General features: G+C 40.4%; 1 protein-coding gene across 2 annotated transcripts; it reads right to left on the bottom strand.

Annotated features, from left to right (window-relative positions):
* Nucleotides 1-1,446: 1,446 nt before the first annotated feature.
* LOC102404257 (pancreatic lipase) lies at nucleotides 1,447-21,138 on the bottom strand. Of its 2 annotated transcripts, none has more exons than XM_044935086.1 (12): nucleotides 21,093-21,138; nucleotides 19,364-19,533; nucleotides 18,508-18,630; nucleotides 16,521-16,655; nucleotides 11,514-11,625; nucleotides 9,875-9,994; nucleotides 9,647-9,766; nucleotides 9,033-9,151; nucleotides 6,504-6,633; nucleotides 5,091-5,199; nucleotides 3,834-3,998; nucleotides 1,447-1,585 (listed from the first exon to the last, which is right to left on the bottom strand). In XM_044935086.1, exons 1-12 carry the CDS (start codon nucleotides 21,136-21,138, stop codon nucleotides 1,522-1,524), a joined length of 1,413 nt encoding a protein of 470 aa, XP_044791021.1. In that variant the 3' UTR covers nucleotides 1,447-1,521. The 2 variants fall into 2 exon arrangements, with proteins under 2 accessions (XP_044791021.1, XP_006071741.2); XM_006071679.3 differs by having other exon boundaries at nucleotides 19,379-19,533.
* Nucleotides 21,139-22,804: the final 1,666 nt, after the last annotated feature.

Genomic DNA, 22,804 nt, shown 5'->3' with positions numbered 1-22,804 from the left:
AATATGTTGAATGAACTTGTATCCTGGTCAGATTCAGGGATTCAAGGCATACGAATCTGTGGATCTCTTTTGAAAATGTAAGTTCAGTTCCACCAGACAACTCTCCAGTCTTCAAGATGTATGACTCCTTAGAAGTCACAAAAGGTAGAGAATAAGGTTGTTAGCCATCATTTGTCATGTCCACATGTCCAGATGGAGCCAAATAGCTGCTTTCCTCCAGCCAATCAGCTCTATTTTTTTTTTCTCCTTTAATTTCAAGTTCACTACGTATAGATATCTTGTCATCTCATAAGATAATGATCTCGTAAGTTCTGGGGGAAGAGAAGGTTGGTTCAAGCTGGGTTCTTGGAGGCCTTTAATTTCAAAGAAGTTTTTGTCCTGAAAAATCTGTTTTTCTAAGTCTTTTTCACAGCCTGGACCCTCACCTACATTTGTTTGAATCACAGTTCGAAACATCCCTTGACCTGGTTGAATTTCTCCCTGTGTTTGTTATAAAGGAAAGTGGGGTGCAAGACATTGCCTTATCATCTGTCAACTATTGACCTCTATCTTTTTCTTTTATCAGAGATGCCTATCTATGGGAAGTGAATTCAGGTTCTGAGTGTATCTTAGACTTCCCAAAGCCCTTAATGCCATTGGTAGATTTCCACCAGTTCTTGTGGACTGACTACTAAGTAAAAGTCTCAGATCGGTAGACCTGGTGCCAGCTGGCGAAAATTAGGCCCCAAAGCCTATAACCTTTGTAGGGTGTGAGAGAATTTCCAAAACAGCCCCACCTTTCAGAGTCCCAGAGTAGGAAAGTTCTGGGCCAGGTGAAACAGGATTTAGATTAGAAAATGATCAGAATTTGCACTCCAGGCAAGTACCAAAGGGACTGACATAAACCCCATACGTGGGTCAGGTCATTGCCCTTCTCAAAGCCCTTTGGGATCTCTGCTCATCATTATGGAAGTCTTCCATCATTTGATGGCCATGGACCAGGCGCTGGGTCCACGCTTTGCTCATTGTGTATACTTAGTACCTAGCAGACTGCCTTACACACAGCATGTGCTCAACAAGTGCTCTTTGGGGGAATAAACGGTCAATCAAGACCCATTTAATCCCATCTCCTACAATACCTCTGTCTAAACATGGTCCACAAAATATAACATATCGTTTGATTAAAGATGATGGAAAAAGTGGCAAAGGTGGGTACTGATCACATATGCCCACAACCAACAGAAGGCTCATTTTGGACCTGGAAGTCTTCCTTAAGTGATCAAAATGACATCGATAACATCGATAATGAGCATGATGCCAGTACCAAGTAAACGATATTCCCAAGTTCAAATGCCAAGTAACATGTAGCAAAATTTAATAGTTATTTGTGGTTCTTCAGACCAACTCCAAATTTTGGATCTTTAACCCTATTATCCAAAAATTTCACTGGAAATAATGGACATGATGGCAAGAAAAGGAATGTATTGCTTTACCACCAGATTTTATTAGCAGTAAGATTCAGTATTCACATGGCCGGAGTTCCTAACATGGGTTGAGGGTGAGCAGAACCTCTTCTCTCACAGTGTCTTGGCTACAGAAGTCAAACCTGGGGAGAGAAAACAAGACGTCAGCTCTTCCTGGCACACAGCTGGTGTGTCACGTGTGACGACAGCCTCTTCTCTGCCTCTTCTCAGTCTAAGTGAGTGTGACACCTTGTGCCTGAGACCAGATACTGGCTGAGGGAATACCTCTTGGGTACAAAGGACTGCATTTTCCTTTCCAATTTTATGCCGTGACTATGCAATAGCAGACAGAAAAGATATTACCGGACTCTCAAAGGACAGGGAAGATCCACCAGTCACATCCCTGGAGGACCTACTAAATACGGCATGTTGTCAATGAATGCAGTGAGGAAGAAGAGGATTGGCAGCATGACAAGAAATCAGCTACAGTTTTAATAAAAAGGAAAAAGAAACAAGCCAAAGTGAAAATCCTGAGGTCCTGGTATTACATTGGCCAGGTGTTCTTATTTTAATTCAATATTCGACTGAAATGATAATTTCACTCATTAAGACTGAATGATACTTAGGAGGCACATTTTCTTACTGGGGTGGGTTGCCATGCCCTCCTCCAGAGGATTTTCCCATCCCAGGGATTGAACCCGGGTCTCCTGCATTGCAGGCAGATTCTTTACCATCTGAACCACCAGGGATGTCCAACAAAATACTTAAGCATATGTAAATGCCTGAGGCATAAAAAATGCTCAGCAAAGACTCTTTCTCTTCATCTTCATTTTCTTCTCTGTAATTTAATGGCTAGCAGATGTGCAGATAGCAAATTAAAGGTTAAAAACTAATCTCAAAAGTGTCACAAGAAACGAAGAGCACAATAAATATCGATAAAGTTGAATTGAATTTGTTTTGGGGTAGTGAAGAATTTGCTGAAGTCAGATTTCCTGCCCCTGAATTGTGGCTTTGAGACTTCATTGAACTATTTGTAAAATGAGGATATTAGTAGCACTTACCTCCCATTACCACCATCAAGAGTGTAACATAACCATTATTTTGAAATGTTTCTCCTGTCCGTTGCCATCTCTCCTTCCCATCCTATTTCACTCACAGCCCTGGCTAGTTTCCTCACACATGTGTGCTGGTGAGAAGTCTGCTGAGTATTTAAGGAAATTTTCCAGCTCTCTGAGATTCCCTCTCTGTAGCTTTCTCCTTGCTGGTACTCAGTCCTATGAAATCTACTTGTCTTGGATTTTCTGGATTCTCAGATCTGTTTCTTCAGGTCAGGTAGTGGGCTCTGCCTGAATTTTCCCTCTTTGTGGGACATCCTGGTTACTCTCTTAAGGCTGTAAGCCAGGACAATTTCAAGACTACACTATTTGTTTATCATCTCTCAGCAATCACTTTCCTTTGTTGCCTAATGTTCAGTATCTAAAAAACTGTGGTTTGATATATTTTGTCTGAATTTCTGTCTGTTTCAGTGGGAAGGTAAATCTGGTCTCTTGTGTCTCCATCTTTGCCAGACGCAAAAGCTCCTCACTGGACTTACAGGAGGACCGAATGATATGATGGAAGAAGCCACATAGCTCTGTACCTCGGAATCGGGCGCTATCCTCAATACACTGGGCTGATATTGGCACTCTTATGAGTACCGTCATCCTCAACTCACTGTTTCTGGTGATTCCCTATGGTAAACGTCCTTGGATTCACGCACACTCCAGTCTTGATTAGAACCAAGGGTTGATCTTTGTCTTCACTAAAAGGGCCAATGATACAGGACAACCTATTTGTGTTCTTTGATACATTGCATGTTTTCCTGGTAATTGAAGTGGCGATTTGGTGAATCCAGGAAGTTTGGGGATACTCATATTGAGCACACACATAGCACAAAGCACAACTGCTAAATGAAATCAACCTTTTCGCGTTAGGCTCATGAAACAAGATTCTCAATCTAACACTTAATTTGTATCAGATCACACAGTGAAAGCGAAAGCCGCTCAGTAGTGTCTGACTCTTTGTGATCTGTAGAGTCTATGGGATTCTCCCAGCCAGAACACTGGAGTCGGTAGCTGTTTCCTTCTCCACCAGGGATCAAACCCAGGTCTCTCGCATTGCAGGCAGATTCTTCTGAGCTACCAGAGAAGCCCATACGGTCATCCACAAATCTATTAAATTGTTTTCCTGAAGTTCTGCACTTTCTCCCAAAGAAATAAAAGGTGTTAGGAAGCAGCTATTGCTGAGACAGAGGAGAACCACTGCAGATCATTTAACTTAAAGTTGTTTTTCAGTGGGAGTAAATTATAAATGTGATGATACTTCCAAGCTCTTTGGATGTATATTACTTACACTTGTCCATCATTTGTTTCCACACTGATCTTGGATGCTCCCACTTTGGGTAGAGTTGGGTTGATCACATTGTTGTACCAAAGAAATTTAACCTTTTGCAAAACTCCAACTTCCACATCTGAGTCAAATTCATTGGATTCAGTACTGTCTGGTTTGAGAGTACCGCTTGGGAGTGAAGTTAAACACATACATGAACATACATAAACATACATACATATATATATATATATGTTTCTAAAACCAGCTTACAATGTATCTCTAGTAAGATGATTGACAGTACACTTGTCAGTCTAATGGTTAAATAAACACAGACATGGATGCTCATTCAGTGGTAGTTCATTTGCCATCAATAACTCATATTACTTTAAAGTCAGCCTTACTTTGATAAAACTTCAAACACAATCCTCCCGCAATTTAACAAATGGTGACATCATGATGTCATCCTTTTCCAGTTGTTTCATGGGTAGAATAATTATTTAGCAATTATAAATCAGATGCCATACATCAAAATAAATAACTGTGGTTTTCTCAGGAAATAGTAGGGAAAAAACTTAGGAACCAGAATTCTAAAACATATTAAAGTACAAGGGTGAAATAATATCTTCCTTTTAATGACACATGGCAGTTCTATAATTCTGAAGGGGTTCCGAGCAAGTCTCTCCAGAATGTGCCACTTTGGCAGGTGGACTATTTTGAGCTGAAGAAAATCAAGATTCGTCAGATTCAAGAATAACTTCTACTTTTCCCTTACCTGCCTAAAAGAATTTAGGTAGAAGGCCTGGTTCAGGAAGAGAAATATCTCCTGAGATAAGTACAAGGAATATGGCCTGGGTGTGACAAGCTGGCAGGGAGCTTGGTGGGCCTGGAGATCCAAATTCCTCTCCATGTCCCTCTGTCTCTGCCTGGCACAGCAAGCCTTTGTTCACCGAATATTTGGTCTTCCCATCTTCCTTTCTCTCCTTTCAAGTCCCAGACCCCTGCTCCCTTCTCCTTAGCTCAGAGTGGCATATAAGCCTCAATTGTTTGATTGTAGGTCTCATATTACAAGAGCCCCATATGTACATGATTAAATTAGCTTTTCTCCTGTTATCTGCCTATGTTAATTTTATTACTAGACTAGCCAAAGAGCCAAGAAAGGTAAAGCAAAAAACTTTCTTTCCCTGCATTCTCACATGGTAATGAATAAACTCTTATGTCCATGACATACATTATATGTGTGAAGGATTCCAACATTTAAGGAGCTGAGAGTTTACTTACCTGAAAATTTCATACTGCTTGGAGTTTCCTTTATCTCCGAACAAAGAAACTAGTATGTGTCCTGTAACTCTCTTTCCAGACAGTGTGACGTCCACCTTATACCTCCAACCTACAAAGGGGAAATATTTGCAAAATATCAACTTTTAGAAAAATTACTCCGAAAACAGGATTCCGTTACTGCTGAATTTTGAATAATTTTTGTCTGGTTTTGGTAGTTCTAACCACATAGTGATGGATATTCCTTTAACTAAATGTTCAGAGGGCTAACAATAGTGGGTGGGGGAGGAACACGGACTCTTCCCAAGGTCAAAAGATTTCAAGCCAAGGGACTAAGTAATATATTTTGCTTTCAACTTTTTTAACCTAACAATGTATTCTGGATCTTAGAAGAACTTTATATTAAAAAATAATGTGATATTTTCATCAGTTTATTTCATTTTTATAGATCACAGAAGTTTAGAGTACTATCATCTTTTGGTCTAAATAACCTACATTTATCTCAAATATTCTGTAAGTCAACTTTCCATCATCACTGGGATTGTATTGACTTATGGTAATCATTTTATAGTACCAGTCAATAGTAAATTGCCGTTTTTTGCCATTTAGAGCTAGCCTGGGCCAAATTGGGAAGGTGATAAAATTTAGCTTTAGTTTTTATTATGCAGTTAACTCTATTAACTCCCATACAAATAGTTTTCTTCCTCTGCTATCACAGAAAAGAAACCCAGGGTCTGTCCCCAAGCCTCAGCGTTCCCACATCCTCTGATTTCCATCACCCATGAAGTCTACAATCCTGATATCTCTTGAATCTGTTACCGCCTTTCCATTTCCGTAACCTCTGCTATCTCTCTCATGGGTTACTTTTCTGTTTGTTAAAAAAAAAAAACCTCATAATTTTGCACAGTTAAACTTTTAACAGAGTATGAAGAGGCTGGAGCAGAAGAAGCCTCCTGAATTCAGCACCAGTATCAATTGTGGAGAAATTTATTTTTGTATCAATTGACATCGTGCATGCCTGCTTGCTCAGTTGCTCAGTTGTGTCTGACTCTTTGCCACCCCATGGATGTAGCCCACCAGGCTTCTCCGTCCACGGGATTTCCCAGGCAAGAATACTGGAGTGGGTTGCCATTTCCTCCTGCAGGAGACCTTCCCGACCCAGGGGTGGAACCCTCGTCTCTTATGTCTCCTGCATTGGCAGGTGGATTCTTTGCCACTGTGCCACCTAGGATCCGGCTCTAAATTCCACTCTGCCCCTCAAATTTAGCCATGTTTATAGTAAGCATGGCATTGAAGTGTTTTTCCATTTTGGAGAGGAGTGTTTAAAACTTTTGTACAGAAAAGCAATTTCACACATTTCCACTGGACATGACAAAATACATAGTATTGAGAATTTGAGACAAAATAGGAACTTACGAGCAAAATTGCTGGCATCACCGGTGTTTAGATAAAATGTCTGGCCCTCTGATTTCATTTTCCCAGGAAATCTGTCAGCATAATGACCCATCTGGGGGCAGCCTTCACTTGGACAGGGGAAGCACTTGTTCTAGGGAAAATAAGCAAACGATGAACAAAGATGTTCTTTTTTAAAATAGTGTACTATCTTATTCTATGTATTGTTGAATTCTCAAATACTCTAATCCCAATCTTGTTTTGATAGTAACAGAAGATTTGAACGGTGCCTCAACGAAGGTTAAAAATGTGTCTCATTATTTACAACAACAAATCAGCTAGTTCACTGCTAAATAACATGATATTAAGAAAAACATTATAAAAGTCACTTAAGATCATTTATATATATATATTTAACCTTTTCTCTTTTGCCTCTCAAGTTGCTCCAGTTGTCCCAAGACACCCCCTCTTGTTTTAGGTGGTCAGAATTTATTTTAGAAAAGTTGAAAAGAAAGAACAAGGTGATAATCAGCTTCTGATATACAAAATAGAATCCACTGGGAAGACAACAGACTTAAAAGTCATTTTTCTCAATTTCTTTAGTTCCCACTTAGCATATCAAGGTCTGAAAGACTCAAATCTCAGAATTTTCCCAGTGTGAAGGGAATTTGTTCTAGTTAGTTATTAAGACTTAGCCATGAGGTGAGGGTCTGAAGAAGATTATATAATATAGGAAAATGTCCTTTCTTTTTGGATCAAGAAACGATGGGAAGAAAAGAGGGACAGAAATGAACAGAGGGGAGGTAGACAGGTAGAGAGATATAGAAATTCCTACTGTGAAAGGGCAAGGCTGCCCCACAGAAGAGGTGAGTAGTGAACTCCTGAATCAATGGACCAGATGAGGACTGGGCCAAATCTCAAGGCCTGCATCCAGCAAAAGCTAAGGGGAAATGAAGTCAGCCCGGAAGAAATACCCAATCTGCGAGAGTGGACATGCCCAGACATCACCTGCAGAGGGCAGCAGTGAGCCCTACAATGTGGTGGATCCCCAAGTCTTCCTTTCTGACCTTCACACACACACACACACACACACACACACACACCCCACCACCACCACCAAGATCATCCTGCCCAATATCAACTTGGAGATAGGTGGCCCAAAGGCTGAGAAATCTGCGAAACTGAAAATGCTTTCCTATTAAAGTGAGCATCACCTAAAAGGACTGTTTATATTATTGAATCAGGTCAAGTTTTAACTGGATGAAATTTAAAGCTTCTGTGTTTGTTTTTCCCATTACCTAGAAAATGGGGGTTTGGGAAGAAAATAAAATAAAGAAGCCAGGATGTTCTTGTTGTACATGCAAGCTATATTGTGAATAAAATATGTACCCATCTTCTTTCCCTTACACATAAGAGCTAACATTTGTTGAGTGCTAATTATTATACCTTAGGTTCTGGGCTAAGTAATTAGAACATGTTATCTCATTAATTCCTCCTACCACATATATTGAATTTACCATTTTATTTACATTTTAAAATGAAGAAAGTGATTTAGAGAAGTTGAATGTTTTGCCCCAAATCATTCACCTTTTTAACTGTGGAACTAGGAATCAGATCCTCTCTCTTCATTGCTAAAGTATATCTGCTTGATAATTTTAACTTCATCTGGCATGTTACTTGAAAATTTACATATTTAAATATGTACAAATAAATATGTACATGTGGTACATATTAAATAACACATGGTATACATTTTTATTCAAAAAAATTATAGTGAAAGGAAAAGCAATAGTAAAAAAAAAAAAAAGGCAATTGATATGTTATATTCAAGATCAGGGCTTCCCAAGTGGTGCTAGTGGTAAGAAACCTGCCTGCCAATGCAGGAGACAAAAGAAACATAGTTTCTTCCATCCCTGGGTCGGGAAGATCCCCTGAAGAAGGGCATGGCAACCCACTCCAGTATTCTTGCCTGCAGAATCCCATTGACAGAGGAGCTTGGCGGGCTACAGTCTATATGGTTGCAAAGACTTGGACACGACTGAAGCGACTTAGCACACAGGCACACATTCAAGATCAGATTTAAGGATCCTAACTTAGATATCCAGAGGTTACCAAAAAAGATGATAAAAAAAAAAATCTGGGCAATTATGTGATTGCACAGAAATGTCCACATGCCCACAAACCTATTCCTTTGTAGGGTTAACATTTAAGACAACTTTTCCACGGTCATCAGTGTCCTGCGGCCATAGCTCAGGATTCCAGAGACAATTTTTGCGCTTCAAATTATTTCCAAAGCAAGTTTTCACATTTACTCAACACACACAGAAGTGATAAAGAACAAGGTGGACACAGGCATTTCAGTTTACACGTCCATCTCTCTAAAGTTCTCCCTTGCCTTATCACTATTAGAATAAACATGTATGATTGAAAGCGTAAATAAGGTATCAGTCATATAGTAACATTCACTGAGTGTATACTGTGTGCAGTGAACCACACCAGTCATGAGAAGTGATGGTCACAAAATCCTTCAGGTGCAAGAAACGATGTACTTACTTCACTGAAAGCACTGTAAGAGGCACAAGGAAATCCGGCAAAGCCATCAGGGTTGAGGATGCTGTCAGCATAATACTTGTAGCTTCTTAAGTGATTACAGGCCACAAAGTCACGCGTTCCTTTGAAATCAGACATGATTACACACCAGAGACAGATGTTATTTTTCCAAGTTAATGTGATGTTTGGAACATAGCTGTTGAATAGGTTTCTCTAATTAGTGCAAACTCCTGGCAGTCACAGAACAAAATCCTTTATGAAGGGTTGTTATTATTTGAGATGGAATCAGAAGTTAAGATGATAATAGTTATGCCACAGATGAATGAAATGGAAAAATAACTCTAGGAAGAAAAGATCCATCCATATAGATACCAGTATAATTTAGTAATGTATTTCCTGAGTTAGATTCTTGGAGAGTTGAATACATTTTCTTTCCTGTAGTCTGCTCATGTCCACTTCCCTCGGTGAAAATGTGTATCATGGGGATACGATGAAAAGTCCTTGCTTATAGAAAACGTAACACCTGTACCATATCAAAATATGTAGCATGTTTACCAAAAGAAAACACAGATTCTGCCCCAAGGAACTCTCCTTATGTACATAATAAATAGGTTTACCTTCCCAGATCCCATCGATGTCAACAATCTCAGACAGAGCATTCTTCTTACATCCAGGCATTTCTTTCCCTCCATTTGGGAAGAAATCTAGGTGGCCCACAACTTGGCTCATTCCAAACCCTGAGACATTTTAAAATTTGGAAAAGTTGATGTCAACATACAGACTCAAAACACTCGAAAACGCTTAAATTCAAAAAACACTCCAGGAGGATGAATTGAGGGACTCACCCAGGTTGGGGATTATTGGGGTAGCATCTGTGTGAATTACATCCACAAACTGGGCATCGCTGGGGTCCAATCGGACCAATTCAGGTGTGCCCTCAAAGCAAGGCTCCGCTGGATCCAACCCTAAAACAGACAGGATGTGTCAGATCAGTGTCTTATCAGTGGACACACGTGTTCGCCTCTCTCACTAGTAACACACCCGAGTGCAAGTGCAGGTGGTAATCACGAGTAGGGCGTGCAAAGAGATAAGTCAGTTCTTCTGTAATGCACGCTTTTCTGAAAGGAAATCTACGTCTAATTTACTATTTGCTTGAAAGTGAATTTTCCTTGAGCCATGGAATGTTCGTGGATACTTAGTCACTGGGTCAATTCTGTCACTAGCGCAGTTAAAAGGAAAGAGGTCAGACTCCGGGAGATAGCACTGGACTCCTGAGAGAATTTCACGCTAAAAGAGCTCCACCTACACTACCTCCCCTGAGGGCGAGGATCTGGGCATTCACAGTCACTGGGACCACAGTTTGACACAGTGCCTGACTGAGCAGGTCCCACTGGACATGAATGGACTGTGAAAAGGAAAATTCTCTCCAGCAAATTAAAGAGAAATATTCCAGTTGCCCTCACCAATCCAAATATAACCAACTAATCTGAAGTATTAAAAAAAGAGAATCAGGAGTTTGGGGACAGAGTCGGAAGATGCAAGAATAAGTAATCATTCCCTGAAATAGTCACCTCTCAGATCCAGGAAAGCAAAGTCTTTCTTAGAAAGTTACAAGGTTTTTGCAGGACCTGGGTATCCAATACATGACTCCACTGGCTAAATGCAACCAGTCTGAGATTGGTAAAATGATAGTTTTGATCTAATTAGCAGCATGAGCTCTGGCAGCCCAGGCTCCCAGACTATCTGTCCCCACCACTTGGGTTGTGGTTGATGAGGATTGGAATAATTACCAATTGCTGTGAAGCAGAATACAACTAATTAATACATTTTTTATCTCTTTGGGTTTAATTCTATTTATTTTATTATTTATGCTATTTATTTTATTCACTAAACTCATCCTTTGTGAATATCTGACAAAGAGAAAATAGATATGAATAAGACCACCAGATGTTCTTAAGTCACATGTGAGTATTTATATGCTAAACAGGGCTCTGTAGACCAAAGATCAGTATTAATAAACAATTAATAAGGTCTCAGAATGCACTCAGAGAAGGAAATGGCACCCCACTCCAGTACTCTTGCCTAGAAAATCCCATGGATGGAGGAGCCTGGTGGGCTGCAGTCCATGGAGTCGCCAGGAGTCAGACACGACTGGGCGACTTCACTTTCACTTTTCACTTTCATGCATTGGAGAAGGAAATGGCAACCCTCTCCAGTGTTCTTGCCTGGAGAATCCCAGGGACAGGGGAGCCTGGTGGGCTGCCGTCTATGGGGTCGCACAGAGTCGGACACGACTGAAGTGACTTAGCAGCAGCAGCAGCAGCAAAACACACTGATTTCTCTGATCCTGTGACCTAATTCGGAAAATGTAAAAACTTGTCTCCTCAGGTAAAAAGCAGGTCTCTCTGTCAAATTTCTATCCTTGTAGACCCCCTATAGGCTTCACTTAGTCCAGTTTTGCAGCTTTTTACTGTTTTGACCTACCCGTGATACGTCCAATAGCCCCACTGGTCCTCCTTCCTGCCTCCCCAGCAGCGTGGGCACCCAGACTGTGGCCAATGATGTGGACATCAGAAAGCGAGTATTCAAATGATGACTGTTGAAAAGAAAACTCCTTCAGAATGTTTTCAAATTGGCAAAATTCAAGATGGGCAGAAGAGAGAGAGCTCCGAAAACTCAACTTTTAAGAAGACATGCTGCCCCTTCAAAGCGATCAATTTTCAGGGATTATTTTCATTTGTAATAGAAAATGGCGATAGTTTAGTGCTTAAACTGGTGGAAGTAGTACTCTCTTTTACTGTTTCACTACATAGAGGAAACCTTTGATGGTATAAGGACTTGTTGTCCTGAGGGGATGAAGCAAGTATTTGGATTAGAAAGTAATAATGGCATCACTGACTCTATGGACATGAGTTTGAGTGAACTCCTGGAGTTGGTGATGGACAGGGAGGCCTGGCATGCTGCGATTCATGGGGTCGCAAAAAGTCAGACATGACTGAGCGACTGAACTGAACTGAACTGAACTGAATGATTCTTCAACACATGATGTTGGGAAAACTGGACGGTTACTTGCAAAAGAATAAAACTGGACCACTTTCTTAAACCATACACAAAAGTAAACTAAAAATGGATTAAAACTTAAACGTAAGACCTGAAACCATAAAACACCCGGAAGAAGCATAGGAATTACATTCTTTGACATCCATTTTAGCAATATTTTTTTGGATGTGTCAAAAGCAGGCAAAAGAAACAAAAGCAAAAATAAACAAACAGAACTAATCAAACGGAAACACTTTTTCATAGTGAAGGAAACCATCACAAACCAAGAAGGCAACTTATTAGACAGGAGAAGATATTTGCAAATTATATATTCCATAAGAGGTTGACATTCAAAACAGACAAAGAGCTCACATAACTCAATATAAAAAAACCAAATAATCTGATTAAAAAATGAAGGGAGGACCCGATAGACATTCTAAGTCGGACATACAGATAGCCAACAGATGGATGAAAAGACCTTCAACATTACTAATCATTTAGTTCAGTTCAGTTCAGTCACTCAGTTATGTCTGACTCTGCAGCCCCATGAACTGCAGCATGCCAGGCCTTCCTGTCCCTCACCAACTCCAGGAGCTTACTCAAACTCATGTCCATCAAGTCAGTGACGCCATCCAGCCATCTCATCCTCTGTCATCCCCTTCTCCTCCTGCCTTCAATCTTTCCCAGCATCAGGGTCTTTTCAAATGAGTCCGTTCTTCACATCAGGTGGCCAAAGTATTGGAGTTTCAGCTTCAGCATCAGTACTTCCAGTGAATATTCAGGACTGATTTCCTCTAGGATTGACTGGTGGATCTCCTTGCAGTCCAAGGGACTCTCAAGAGTCTTCTCCAACACATCAGTTCAAAAGCATCAATTCTTTGGTGCTCAGCTTTCTTTATAGTCCAACTCTCACATCCACACATGACTACTGGAAAAACCATAGCTTTGACTAGATGGACTTTTGTTGGCAAAGTAATGTCTCTGCTTTTTAATATGCTGTTGAGGTTGGTCATAGCTTTTCTTCCAAGGAGCAAGCATCTTTTAATTTCATGGCTGCAATCACCATCTGCAGTGATTTTGGAGCCCCCTAAAATAAAGTCTGTTTCCATTGTTCCCCATCTATTTGCCGTGAAGTGATGGGACCAGAAGCCATGATCTTAGTTTTCTAAATGATGAGTTTTAAGCCAACTTTTTCATTCTCCTCCTTCACTTTCATCAAGAGGCTCTTTGGTTCTTTACTTTCTGCCATAAGGGTGGTGTAATCTGCATATTTGAAGTTATTGATATTTCTCCCAGCAATCTTGATTCCAGCTTGTGCTTCCTCCAGCCCAGCATTTCTCATGATGTACTCTGCATATACGTTAAATAAGCAGGGTGACGATATACAGCCTTGACCTACTCCTTTCCCGATTTGGAACCAGTCTGTTGTTCCATGTCCAGTTCTAACTGTTGCTTCTTGACCTGCATACAGATTTCTCTGGAGGAAGGTCATGTGGCCTGGTATTCCCTTCTCCTGAAGAATTTTCCACAGTTTATTGTGATCCACACAGTCAAAGACTTTGGCATAGTCAATAAGGCAGAAGTAGATATTTTTCTGGAACTCTCTTGCTTTTTTGATGATCCAACAGATGTTGACAATTTGATCTCTGGTTCCTCTGTCTTTTCTAAATCCAGCTTGAACATCTGGAAGTTCATGGTTCATGTACTATTGAAGCCTGGCTTGGAGAATTTTGAGCATTACTTTGCTAGTGTGTGAGATGAGTTCAATTGTGTGGTACTGTGGCCACTTCTGACTGAGAAAGGTTACTAATCATTCAGTTCAGTTCAGTTCAGTTCAGTCACTCAGTCGTGTCCGACTCTTTGCGACCCCATGAACTGCAGCACATCAGGCCTCCCTGTTCATCCCCAACTCCTGGAGTTCACCCAAACTCACATCCATCAAGTCAGTGATGCCATCCAGCCATCTCATCCTCTGTTGTCCCCTTTTCCTCTTGCTCCCAATCCCTCCCAGCATCAGAGTCTTTTCCAATGAGTCAACTCTTCGCATGAGGTGGCCAAAGTACTGGAGTTTCAGCTTTAGCATCATTCCTTCCAAAGAAATCCCAGGACTGATCTCCTTTAGAATGGACTGGTTGGATCTCCTTGCAATCCAAGGGACTCTCAAGAATCTTCTCCAACACCACAGTTCAAAAGCATCAATTCTTTGGTGCTCAGCTTTCTTCACAGTCCAACTCTCACATCCATACATGACCACTGGAAAAACCATAGCCTTGACTAGAGAGACCTTTGTTGGCAAAGTAATGTCTCTGCTTTTGAATATGCTATCTAGGTTGGTCATAACTTTCCTTCCAAGGAGTAAGCGTCTCTTAATTTCACGGCTACAATCAGCATCTGCAGTGATTTTAGAGCTCCCCAAAATAAAGTCTGACACTGTTTCCACTGTTTCCCCATCTATTTGCCATGAAGTGATGGGACCAGATGCCATGATCTTAGTTTTCTGAATATTGAGCTTTAAGCCAACTTTTTCACTCTCCTCTTTCACTTTCATCAAGAGGCTTTTTAGTTCCCCAAGGCCATGGGCAGCGGCCGGGAGGAGCTACCCCACATCCAAGGAATGGTGGCCTCGTGGGTGCAGGAGGGCTGAGAGAAGCTACTCCATGTTAAAGGTCAGGAGGGGTGGCGGTGAGGAGATACCCCTCGTCCAAGGTAAGGAGCAGCAGCTACACTTTGCTGGAGCAGCTGTGAAGAGATACCCCACGTCCAAGGTAAGAGAAACCCAAGTAAGATGGTAGGTGTTGCAAGAGGGCATCAGAGGGCAGACACACTGAAACCATAATCACAGAAAGCTAGTCAGTCTACTAATCATTCAGTTCAGTGGCTCAGTCGTGTCAAACTCTTTGCGACCCCATGAATCGCAGCATGCCAGGCCTCCCTGTCCATCACCAAGTCCCGGAGTTCACTCAGACTCACGTCCATCAAGTCAGTGATGCCATCCAGCCATCTCATCCTCTCTCATCCCCTTCTCCTCCTGCCCACAATCCCTCCCAGCATAAGAGTCTTTTCCAATGAGTCAACTCTTCGCATGAGGTGGCCAAAGTACTGGAGTTTCAGCTTTAGCATCATTCCTTCCAAAGAAATCCCAGGGCTGATCTCGTTCAGAATGGACTGGTTAGGGAAGTGCGAATCAAAACTACAGTGAGACAATACCTCATACTTGCCAGAACGGCTATTATGAAAAAGGCAACAGATACTGAGTGTTGGCAGGCATATGGAGAAAAGGGAATCCTCAAGTATGTCAGTGAATGGACATAGGGAATGTAAATTGATACAGCCACTATGGAAAATAGTATGGAGGTTCTTTAAAAAATTAAATACAGAACTATCATACGGTCCAGCAATTCCACTTCTGGGTATTGTTTCTAAGAAAATGAAAACATGAATTCCAAAAGATATATGCGTTCCTATGTTCATTGCAGAATTATTTACAATAGCCAAGCTATGGGAGCAACCTAAGAGTCTATCAATAGGTGCATAAAGAAGATGTAGTACAGGCATACTGTGTTTCATTAAGCTTTGCTTTATTGTGTTTCACAGATGCTGTGGATGTTTTTTGTTTGTTTGTTTTTTACAAGCTAAAGGATTCTGGCAACTCTGCTTTGAACAAGTCTAACAGCGCCATTTTTCCAATAGCATTTGTTCACTTTGTGTTTCTGTGTCACTTTTTGGTAATGGTCAGAATATTTAAAAATTTTTATTATTAAAGTATTTCTTATGGTGATCAGTGACCTTTGATATTACTACTGTAATTGTTTTGGGGTGCCACAAACCACAGTCATGTGGATGGTGAATTTAATCAATAAATGTTCTGCTGGCTCCACGAACCAGACATTGCAATTATATATACTGGCACATGAAACTATTGGAATATTGTGTGTCAACTTTCCTTCAATTTTTAAAAAAAGTAAAAGAAAAAAAATTAAAGAAAGAAAAGAAAAGAATAATGAAAGCAATTACTTAAGCATTTTCAAGTTTCATGTTTTCTAAGTTTTTAGTTAGCAAATCAGGTTAACTTGTTATCACAGTGCTTCTCTTCAAACAAACAAACAAAACCCCTAGTTTAATTATCATGTCAACTTGGCTTAATAACTGGTTATGTTAAAAGAACTAACAGTGGAATTTGGTAGATAGACCTTACCTGGTTGCTTGAATAATAGCACTTAAAATTAGTTTAATTTCAACTTAATGGGTGATGAATTGATGAAGTTCAAATTGATTTAATTGATGAAGCTTAAATCAAGATTTTTTTTTTTTGCATTTTTCTTTTCAATCAAGGAGAATGCAGCTCTCAGTAGAAAAAATATTTTATCAATTCTCATACATGCAGCAATTTTGGGGGGAAGAGAATTCAGAAAGCCATGTGCATGGGCTTTTATATAACCCAGAGTTCATTACCTTAAGAACATCCACTAAATATGCCACCTCTGCACCCACAATCCGGATGTTCTGTGTGGCTTGTGTGTACCCTGTGTGGGAGCCGCCTTTCCAGTCCACACAGATGCAGTTCACACTTTCCACGCTGAACAGGTTCTGGTGGGAGGGACACAATAAATAGGTAAACAATTCAGGATCTTAACTAACTACTAATAACACTCTTGAAGTCTAGGATCAATTCTCTTCTTGACCTACACAATATCATGCTCACTTTTTAACCCGAAGTCAGTAAACAAAACTTCTGTTACAGTTATGGAATACTTTTTAAAGCTTAACACTGGCTCTAAACTAGAGGTTTGGCTATAATGGGAAATGGATTCTTGGGATGTCTACACAACAGATGCATGGATGTTTGTTTCGGGGAAAAGTGCATAAAATGTGGTACAGTGGTTTGCCTCATTAGCGCATCATCAGCTTCACAAGACTACATTGTCTCTTACTAGAATGCACCCCAGGACATCACCCCATACATTCACTGATGTATCCGCAGTGCCTCAGACAGTTCCTGGCATATAGTAGGTATTCAATAAATATTTACTAAATAATGGAATAAGTGAAAGACTGTGTCAGGACCCTTTAAATAAAGATATTGAAGGCAAATGAATAGGCTTTTCCATGATAGAAAGATAAATCTAAGTTTTTGTATGAATGTGTTTTATTGTACATCACTGAAGTTATTTCACATAAAAATACAACCTTCCAAATATCTACTGGAAGTGAGGATCAGGGATAGTTTCATGAATGCTAGACCTGGCAGAAATTTTGTTTATTTGAGTATGTATTTATGCATATCCCCACCTTTTTGCCAAGAATTTGAGAATGAAGCAATCTTAGAATCCGTCTCCAACTTTTTCATTTTACAGAGAGTAAAATCCAAAGAGGGGAAAAAATTTGCTAGTGTCCTCGTTAGCCAAGGATAGAGTCAGAACTGGAATTTAGGACATTTGTTCTTCTAATTTAACCTACTCACTCCTCCATCTTGATGCCCAAAGCCAATGAAACGCAAGAAAAACACAGCTGCCTTTGGGATCTCAAAAATAAACTATACATATATCTGAAAATCTACATACCTTTGGAACTGAGAATGGTAAACTTATCTTTTCTTCACTGTAGTATATAAATCTATTACTTACCCTCCCTCCTCCCCCAGCTCAATAATCAACTATAAAGTATTTTAGAAGACAAGTTGTGGCCTTACTGATTATTTCTAATCTTAACTGTCTTCAGGATCAGTCAAAACTCTGGAGTTAATTCAGCCTTTAATTTGAGTCATAGGCCTGAAATGAGACCTAAAGAAAAGACTGCATCTTGGTGCCGCAGTTGGCCCAAAAGCTTGATGAAGAAATGAATCAACGATAATGTTCCTCCAGCACTAGCAGTTACTCAGAAAATGTACTCTGTTTGATTTTCTGTCCTTTAATTCTTCATTATCACAGGGCACATAGCCAAAGGCAAATTCAAGAAAATAGGATCACTACTGTTGAAACAACAGGAGCCAGAAATGAAAATCTACAGTTTTTCAAGCTATCGCTCCCATAGGAGATCAACAAGTAGCAAGTGAAAATCACAGGAAAATAATTAGTTTGGGCAAAATGAGTTATCTTAGTTCTTCACACAGAAATCCAAGCCTATTGAAGAAACGAAAGCTATCAACAATGCAACAAATGCTGCATCAGTATGGCAGCATCTATTGTGAAAATGTTGAAATATCTCTGTATTAGCTACTAAATAATCGTTACTTAGAGCCACCCCATGCCTGCCAGCTTTGCTGGTCTGACCTGCACCCTGTGTCACCTCCTGGGCCTCCTCTGGGAACGCCAGGCCCAGTGAGGTCAGAGGAGACTCCAACCTCCTGCTGACAGGAATCTGTCCTGACCATTGGGGCCTTGCCTTCTGTGTTGTTAATTACCACTCTGGAAACAACTTCTTAAGAGATTTACAGTCCCACCTGGCAAATATTCTGCAGCCAGTTTTCATCTCCCTTGTCTATGAATCCATGAATAATAAAGCGGGTTTTTCTATTTGTTTTGAAATTGGAGCTTGCGATGGTTGATACATCTGCAACAATTTCCTGTTTGGGGAAGAAAAATGTTTAAGGTCAAGTTTCTGAGAGTATGCAGTAGGGCTGCCTGTTCGAGGAGGGAAGTGGCAGGTGGGAGAAGATCCTGAGTCTCGGGGTCCTTGGGAGTAAAGAGTCTCTCATTACAACCAAGCTATTTCCAAACATTACCAAGTCACTCCTTTCCAGATGTTGTAAAATTTTTGCATTTGCTCCACTTGGGTAATGTGTCTGCTATAATATTGGAGGCAGAGGATGAGATGATTAGATAGCATCACGGACTCAGTGGACATGAATTTGAGCAAACTCCGGGAGGTGGTGAAGGACAGGGAAGCCTGGTGTGCTGCAGTCCATGAGGTCACAGAGAGTTGGACATGACTTAGAGGCTAAACTACAACAACACAATACTGGTGGTGGGGTCTTGTCTTTGACCGATGGAAAACTACATATGTATGTATTTTATAGATACAAAATATGTTAGGAGATTACACATAACATCTGGAGATTATATATAATAACCATTTTTAGAATATTGTATTAAATGCACCATAGAGGTAGAATAAGAATAATACTAAGTAAATGGATACTTTAAACAAGTTATCAAACAAGACTTTAATAAACAAATTAGATGAAATAACACTTAAGCTCTCTGCCCTAAAAATCTCCACTGTGTGACGTGCTCTTTTTAGAAGACAAAATTCAGTATCCTTATTACATAAAACAGATGAAACTTAGTTCTGAAAACAATGAGCATTCTTACTTGAAAGTTGTTTGGGTTCTCGTTAGTGTATAGGAGGAAGCGAGTGTTGACTTCTTCTGGAGACCAAGGCAATACTTTGAGGGGTCTTTCTATAATTCCTGCCCAAGGGGAATCATCACTGAAGCAGCCAAGTCTATCGTAGCAGACTTCTTTTCCTACAATCACACAGCAGTGTTAGTTTCACCAGAATGCTCTTTTTAATGGTCTCCCTGCCAATGTTTGAGTTAAATTACTTTTTGTGATATGTTTTCTTCCTCCACATCCTCAGATACCCTCTTATCCACACACTCACAAAACTACTTCAACACACAACATCCCAGCTAAGGACATGCTGCTGCTTCTCGTTTCTACCACGTAGGACCACCTCACTCCCCTTCTGTCCCTGTCCAGTCCCATGCTAGGGCTTGATTAAGACTCTCAACTCAGATGTCTTCTTTGGGCCTCCAGTGCTCAAGAAAGGAGTAGCTTTGTGTCCCCAGGCCTTGGAGTAGGGGATGAAGTGCTTACCTTCTTGCAACCATCTTCTGACTTTGGGTTTGGGGTTGAGAGCTTAAGTTTCATGCAAATGTCCAAACTTTATATATCTACCTGGGTGAGTATTTAGGTCTCACCCTATTGGATGTATTTAGAGGCATCCTAAATTCTTATGGTGAAAAAGGCTGCTTACAAATAATCAAATATAAAGCCCATGGTGGGGCTTCCCTGGTGGCTCAGTGGTAAAGAATTTGCCTGCCAATGCAGGAGACACAGGTTCAATCCCTGATCCAGGAAGACCCCACATGCCACGGAGCAACTAAGCCCACACGCCGCAACTATTGAGCCTGTGCTCTAGAGCCCGGGAGCCACAACTCCTGAGCCCACGTGCCACAACTCCTGAAGCCCCCATACTCTAGAACCCATGGTCCACAGCAAGAGAAGCCACAGCAATGAGAAGGCCACACGCCACAACTAGAGAAAAGCCAGTGCCGCAACAAAGACCCGACACAGCCAACAATTAATTAATTAATTAATCTCATTAAAATAAAAGGAAAGTCCATGGTTTGACACAACTCCGCACTTGAATGTTAACCCATAAAAGAACAACGCAAAGGAAGGGTTATCCAGGAGTTACAGCATTAACAGTAGGAGTAGCAGTTGTTGTGGGGGCTACATTCTTGAAAACTTACTATGCGCCAGGTACTAGGCAAGATGATTTACATACATTATCATACCTACGTCCCACAATTATCTTACAGTAGGGGTGGTATTATATGCCCAGTTGACAGATGAAGATAGTGAAGCACAGAGAGGTTAAGAATTTTGCTCAGGGAAATACAGTTGTGGCTGTAAAGTGGGTTCAAAGTCTACACATGACTCCAAGCTAGGATTGCTAAATTTAGAAAGGAAAATCCAAGTTCAATTGGAGTTTCAGATAAACAATACATTTTTATTGTAAAAATAACAATACATTTAAATTCTATTTTTTATAATGATAAATTTTATTATTTATATGACTGTGGCATACATTCTTGGTTTTATCTGAAATTCAGTTTTAACAGGGTATCTTAGCTTTTACCTAGCAGCCTTCCTCCCAATACCTAGGCTCCTAATCATGGATCTCTCCTACTCACTTATTCCTCATCCTCATAGTGGCTTGAATTCAGCTGTTGTAGCCTTTCTTCCACGTATTGAGCAGTAAGTCTCTTCCAGCATGACAAAAATATTTTTTTCTTACCTACGACTGCTCCCAGCAACAGTGAAAGTGTCCAGATTAGCAGCATCTAAATAAAATTTTAAAATATAATTGAGTCCAGGTAAGTTTTTAAAAGATTGGCATAATGCAAGTCTGAATGGATAAATTCGAATAAACTAGACAACAAGCTCCAAACTCACCGTGGCAGTTCTGCTGAGTTCTGCGCACAGCCAGGTAGCACCTAGAGGTCCTTTTATAGGCAAATCTTATCTTTTTGAGCAATGCCATGGAAAAGTGGCATGAGAAAAGAGGAGGTTCCAAGGGTGTATTTCTAATTTTAGTCATAAATAAACCATGACTGATAGAGTAAGTAAAGTTTTCCACCATAGTTTTCGAAAGATGAGAAAACGGTAGATATGAATCAGTTCAGTTCAGTTCAGCCGCTTAGTCGTGTCCGACTCTTTGCTACCCCATGAATTGCAGCACGCCAGGCCTCCCTGTCCTTCTGTTTTAATGGGATTATAATGGTTAGAATCATCATAAGTTCACTGTAGTGAAGTTTCTGGTCTATCCCTTTCTTAGTTTACAGTTTTCTGGGCTGGTCTGTGGGTATGTGTGAAACTAAATTGTTTCCACTGATTTGACAGCCATAGTCTTGACAACAAATACTGAGAGCTTACCAGCTCATGCAATTTCATACAGTCTTGCCTTACCCTCCAAAACAATGAAATAGAGGCAATTCTTCAAGAGATTTCATTTCTTTGGGGAAAGCTGTTGATATTTTATTTTGATAGTCCATAGGAATAGTTTATTTCTCAACAATAACACGGAAGACAGAATAAATGAACTGATGAAAGGAACTGGGGGTACTTCTAAGAACATAGAGGTGAAATCAGTGACCCTATTACCAAATGAAATTACCGATAAGAGAAAAACAAAATTCAACTTGGAAGAAAACGGTCTGGGAAATATAATACAGAAGAGAAGTAGAATCTATCACCCAATCTATCATTGGGTGATAGATTGCTTAAAATTAATTTTGTAAAGACTGTGATAGGATACCATAATTTTAAGAGACCACAGTATTTGGCCTGACAGCATCACAGATATTGGTTGAATGATTTGAAATAGCCATGTTTGTAGGTCAAAAATGGTCAAATAGTCTAGTTCCCTGACAGAGTTTACAGATACAGAAAAAAAACAAACAAACACAAAATGATTTGTGCATGAATAAAATTCAGGAAAGTTGAACAAGGGAAATATGAACACCAGGACAGAAGTTGCAAGGAAGGAATTCCATGGATGGGAGCCGTGGCAAAGTCCCACTGGATCCTTCCGGTCTCAGCATTTAATCCCATCCTTAGGGATTCTTTTCCAATCCTGATGAGGTTGGTTTCTCTCTCCCCTCTAGAAACACTTCCCTTCAGAACTAGCCTCATGTGACACCCATCACAAGCAGCTGTGGATCAGAAACTCTGACCTGGCTGGGATTCTCTAGGCCATGTCCTATCTCAGAATCTAGCCAGGTTGGCCCGGAACAGTCCCTGAACACATCCCCCTTGAAAGAATGAGCAAACAAATGAGGGAATGAATACAAAAAACAATACAGCTTGAATCATTGCTATAGTAACAACTGCCTACAGAAACTCACAGTAAAGAACTGTGATTTTTAACTGTAATTTTCAGTTCAGTCAGTCACTCGGTAGTGTCTGACTCTTTGTAACCCCATGGACTGCAGCACACCAGGCCTCCCT

The sequence above is a fragment of the Bubalus bubalis genome, chromosome 23 (genome assembly GCF_019923935.1).
Source record: "Bubalus bubalis isolate 160015118507 breed Murrah chromosome 23, NDDB_SH_1, whole genome shotgun sequence".
In the NCBI taxonomy this organism is placed as follows: Eukaryota; Metazoa; Chordata; class Mammalia; order Artiodactyla; family Bovidae; genus Bubalus; species Bubalus bubalis.
This window is presented reverse-complemented; position numbering and strand designations above follow the sequence as displayed.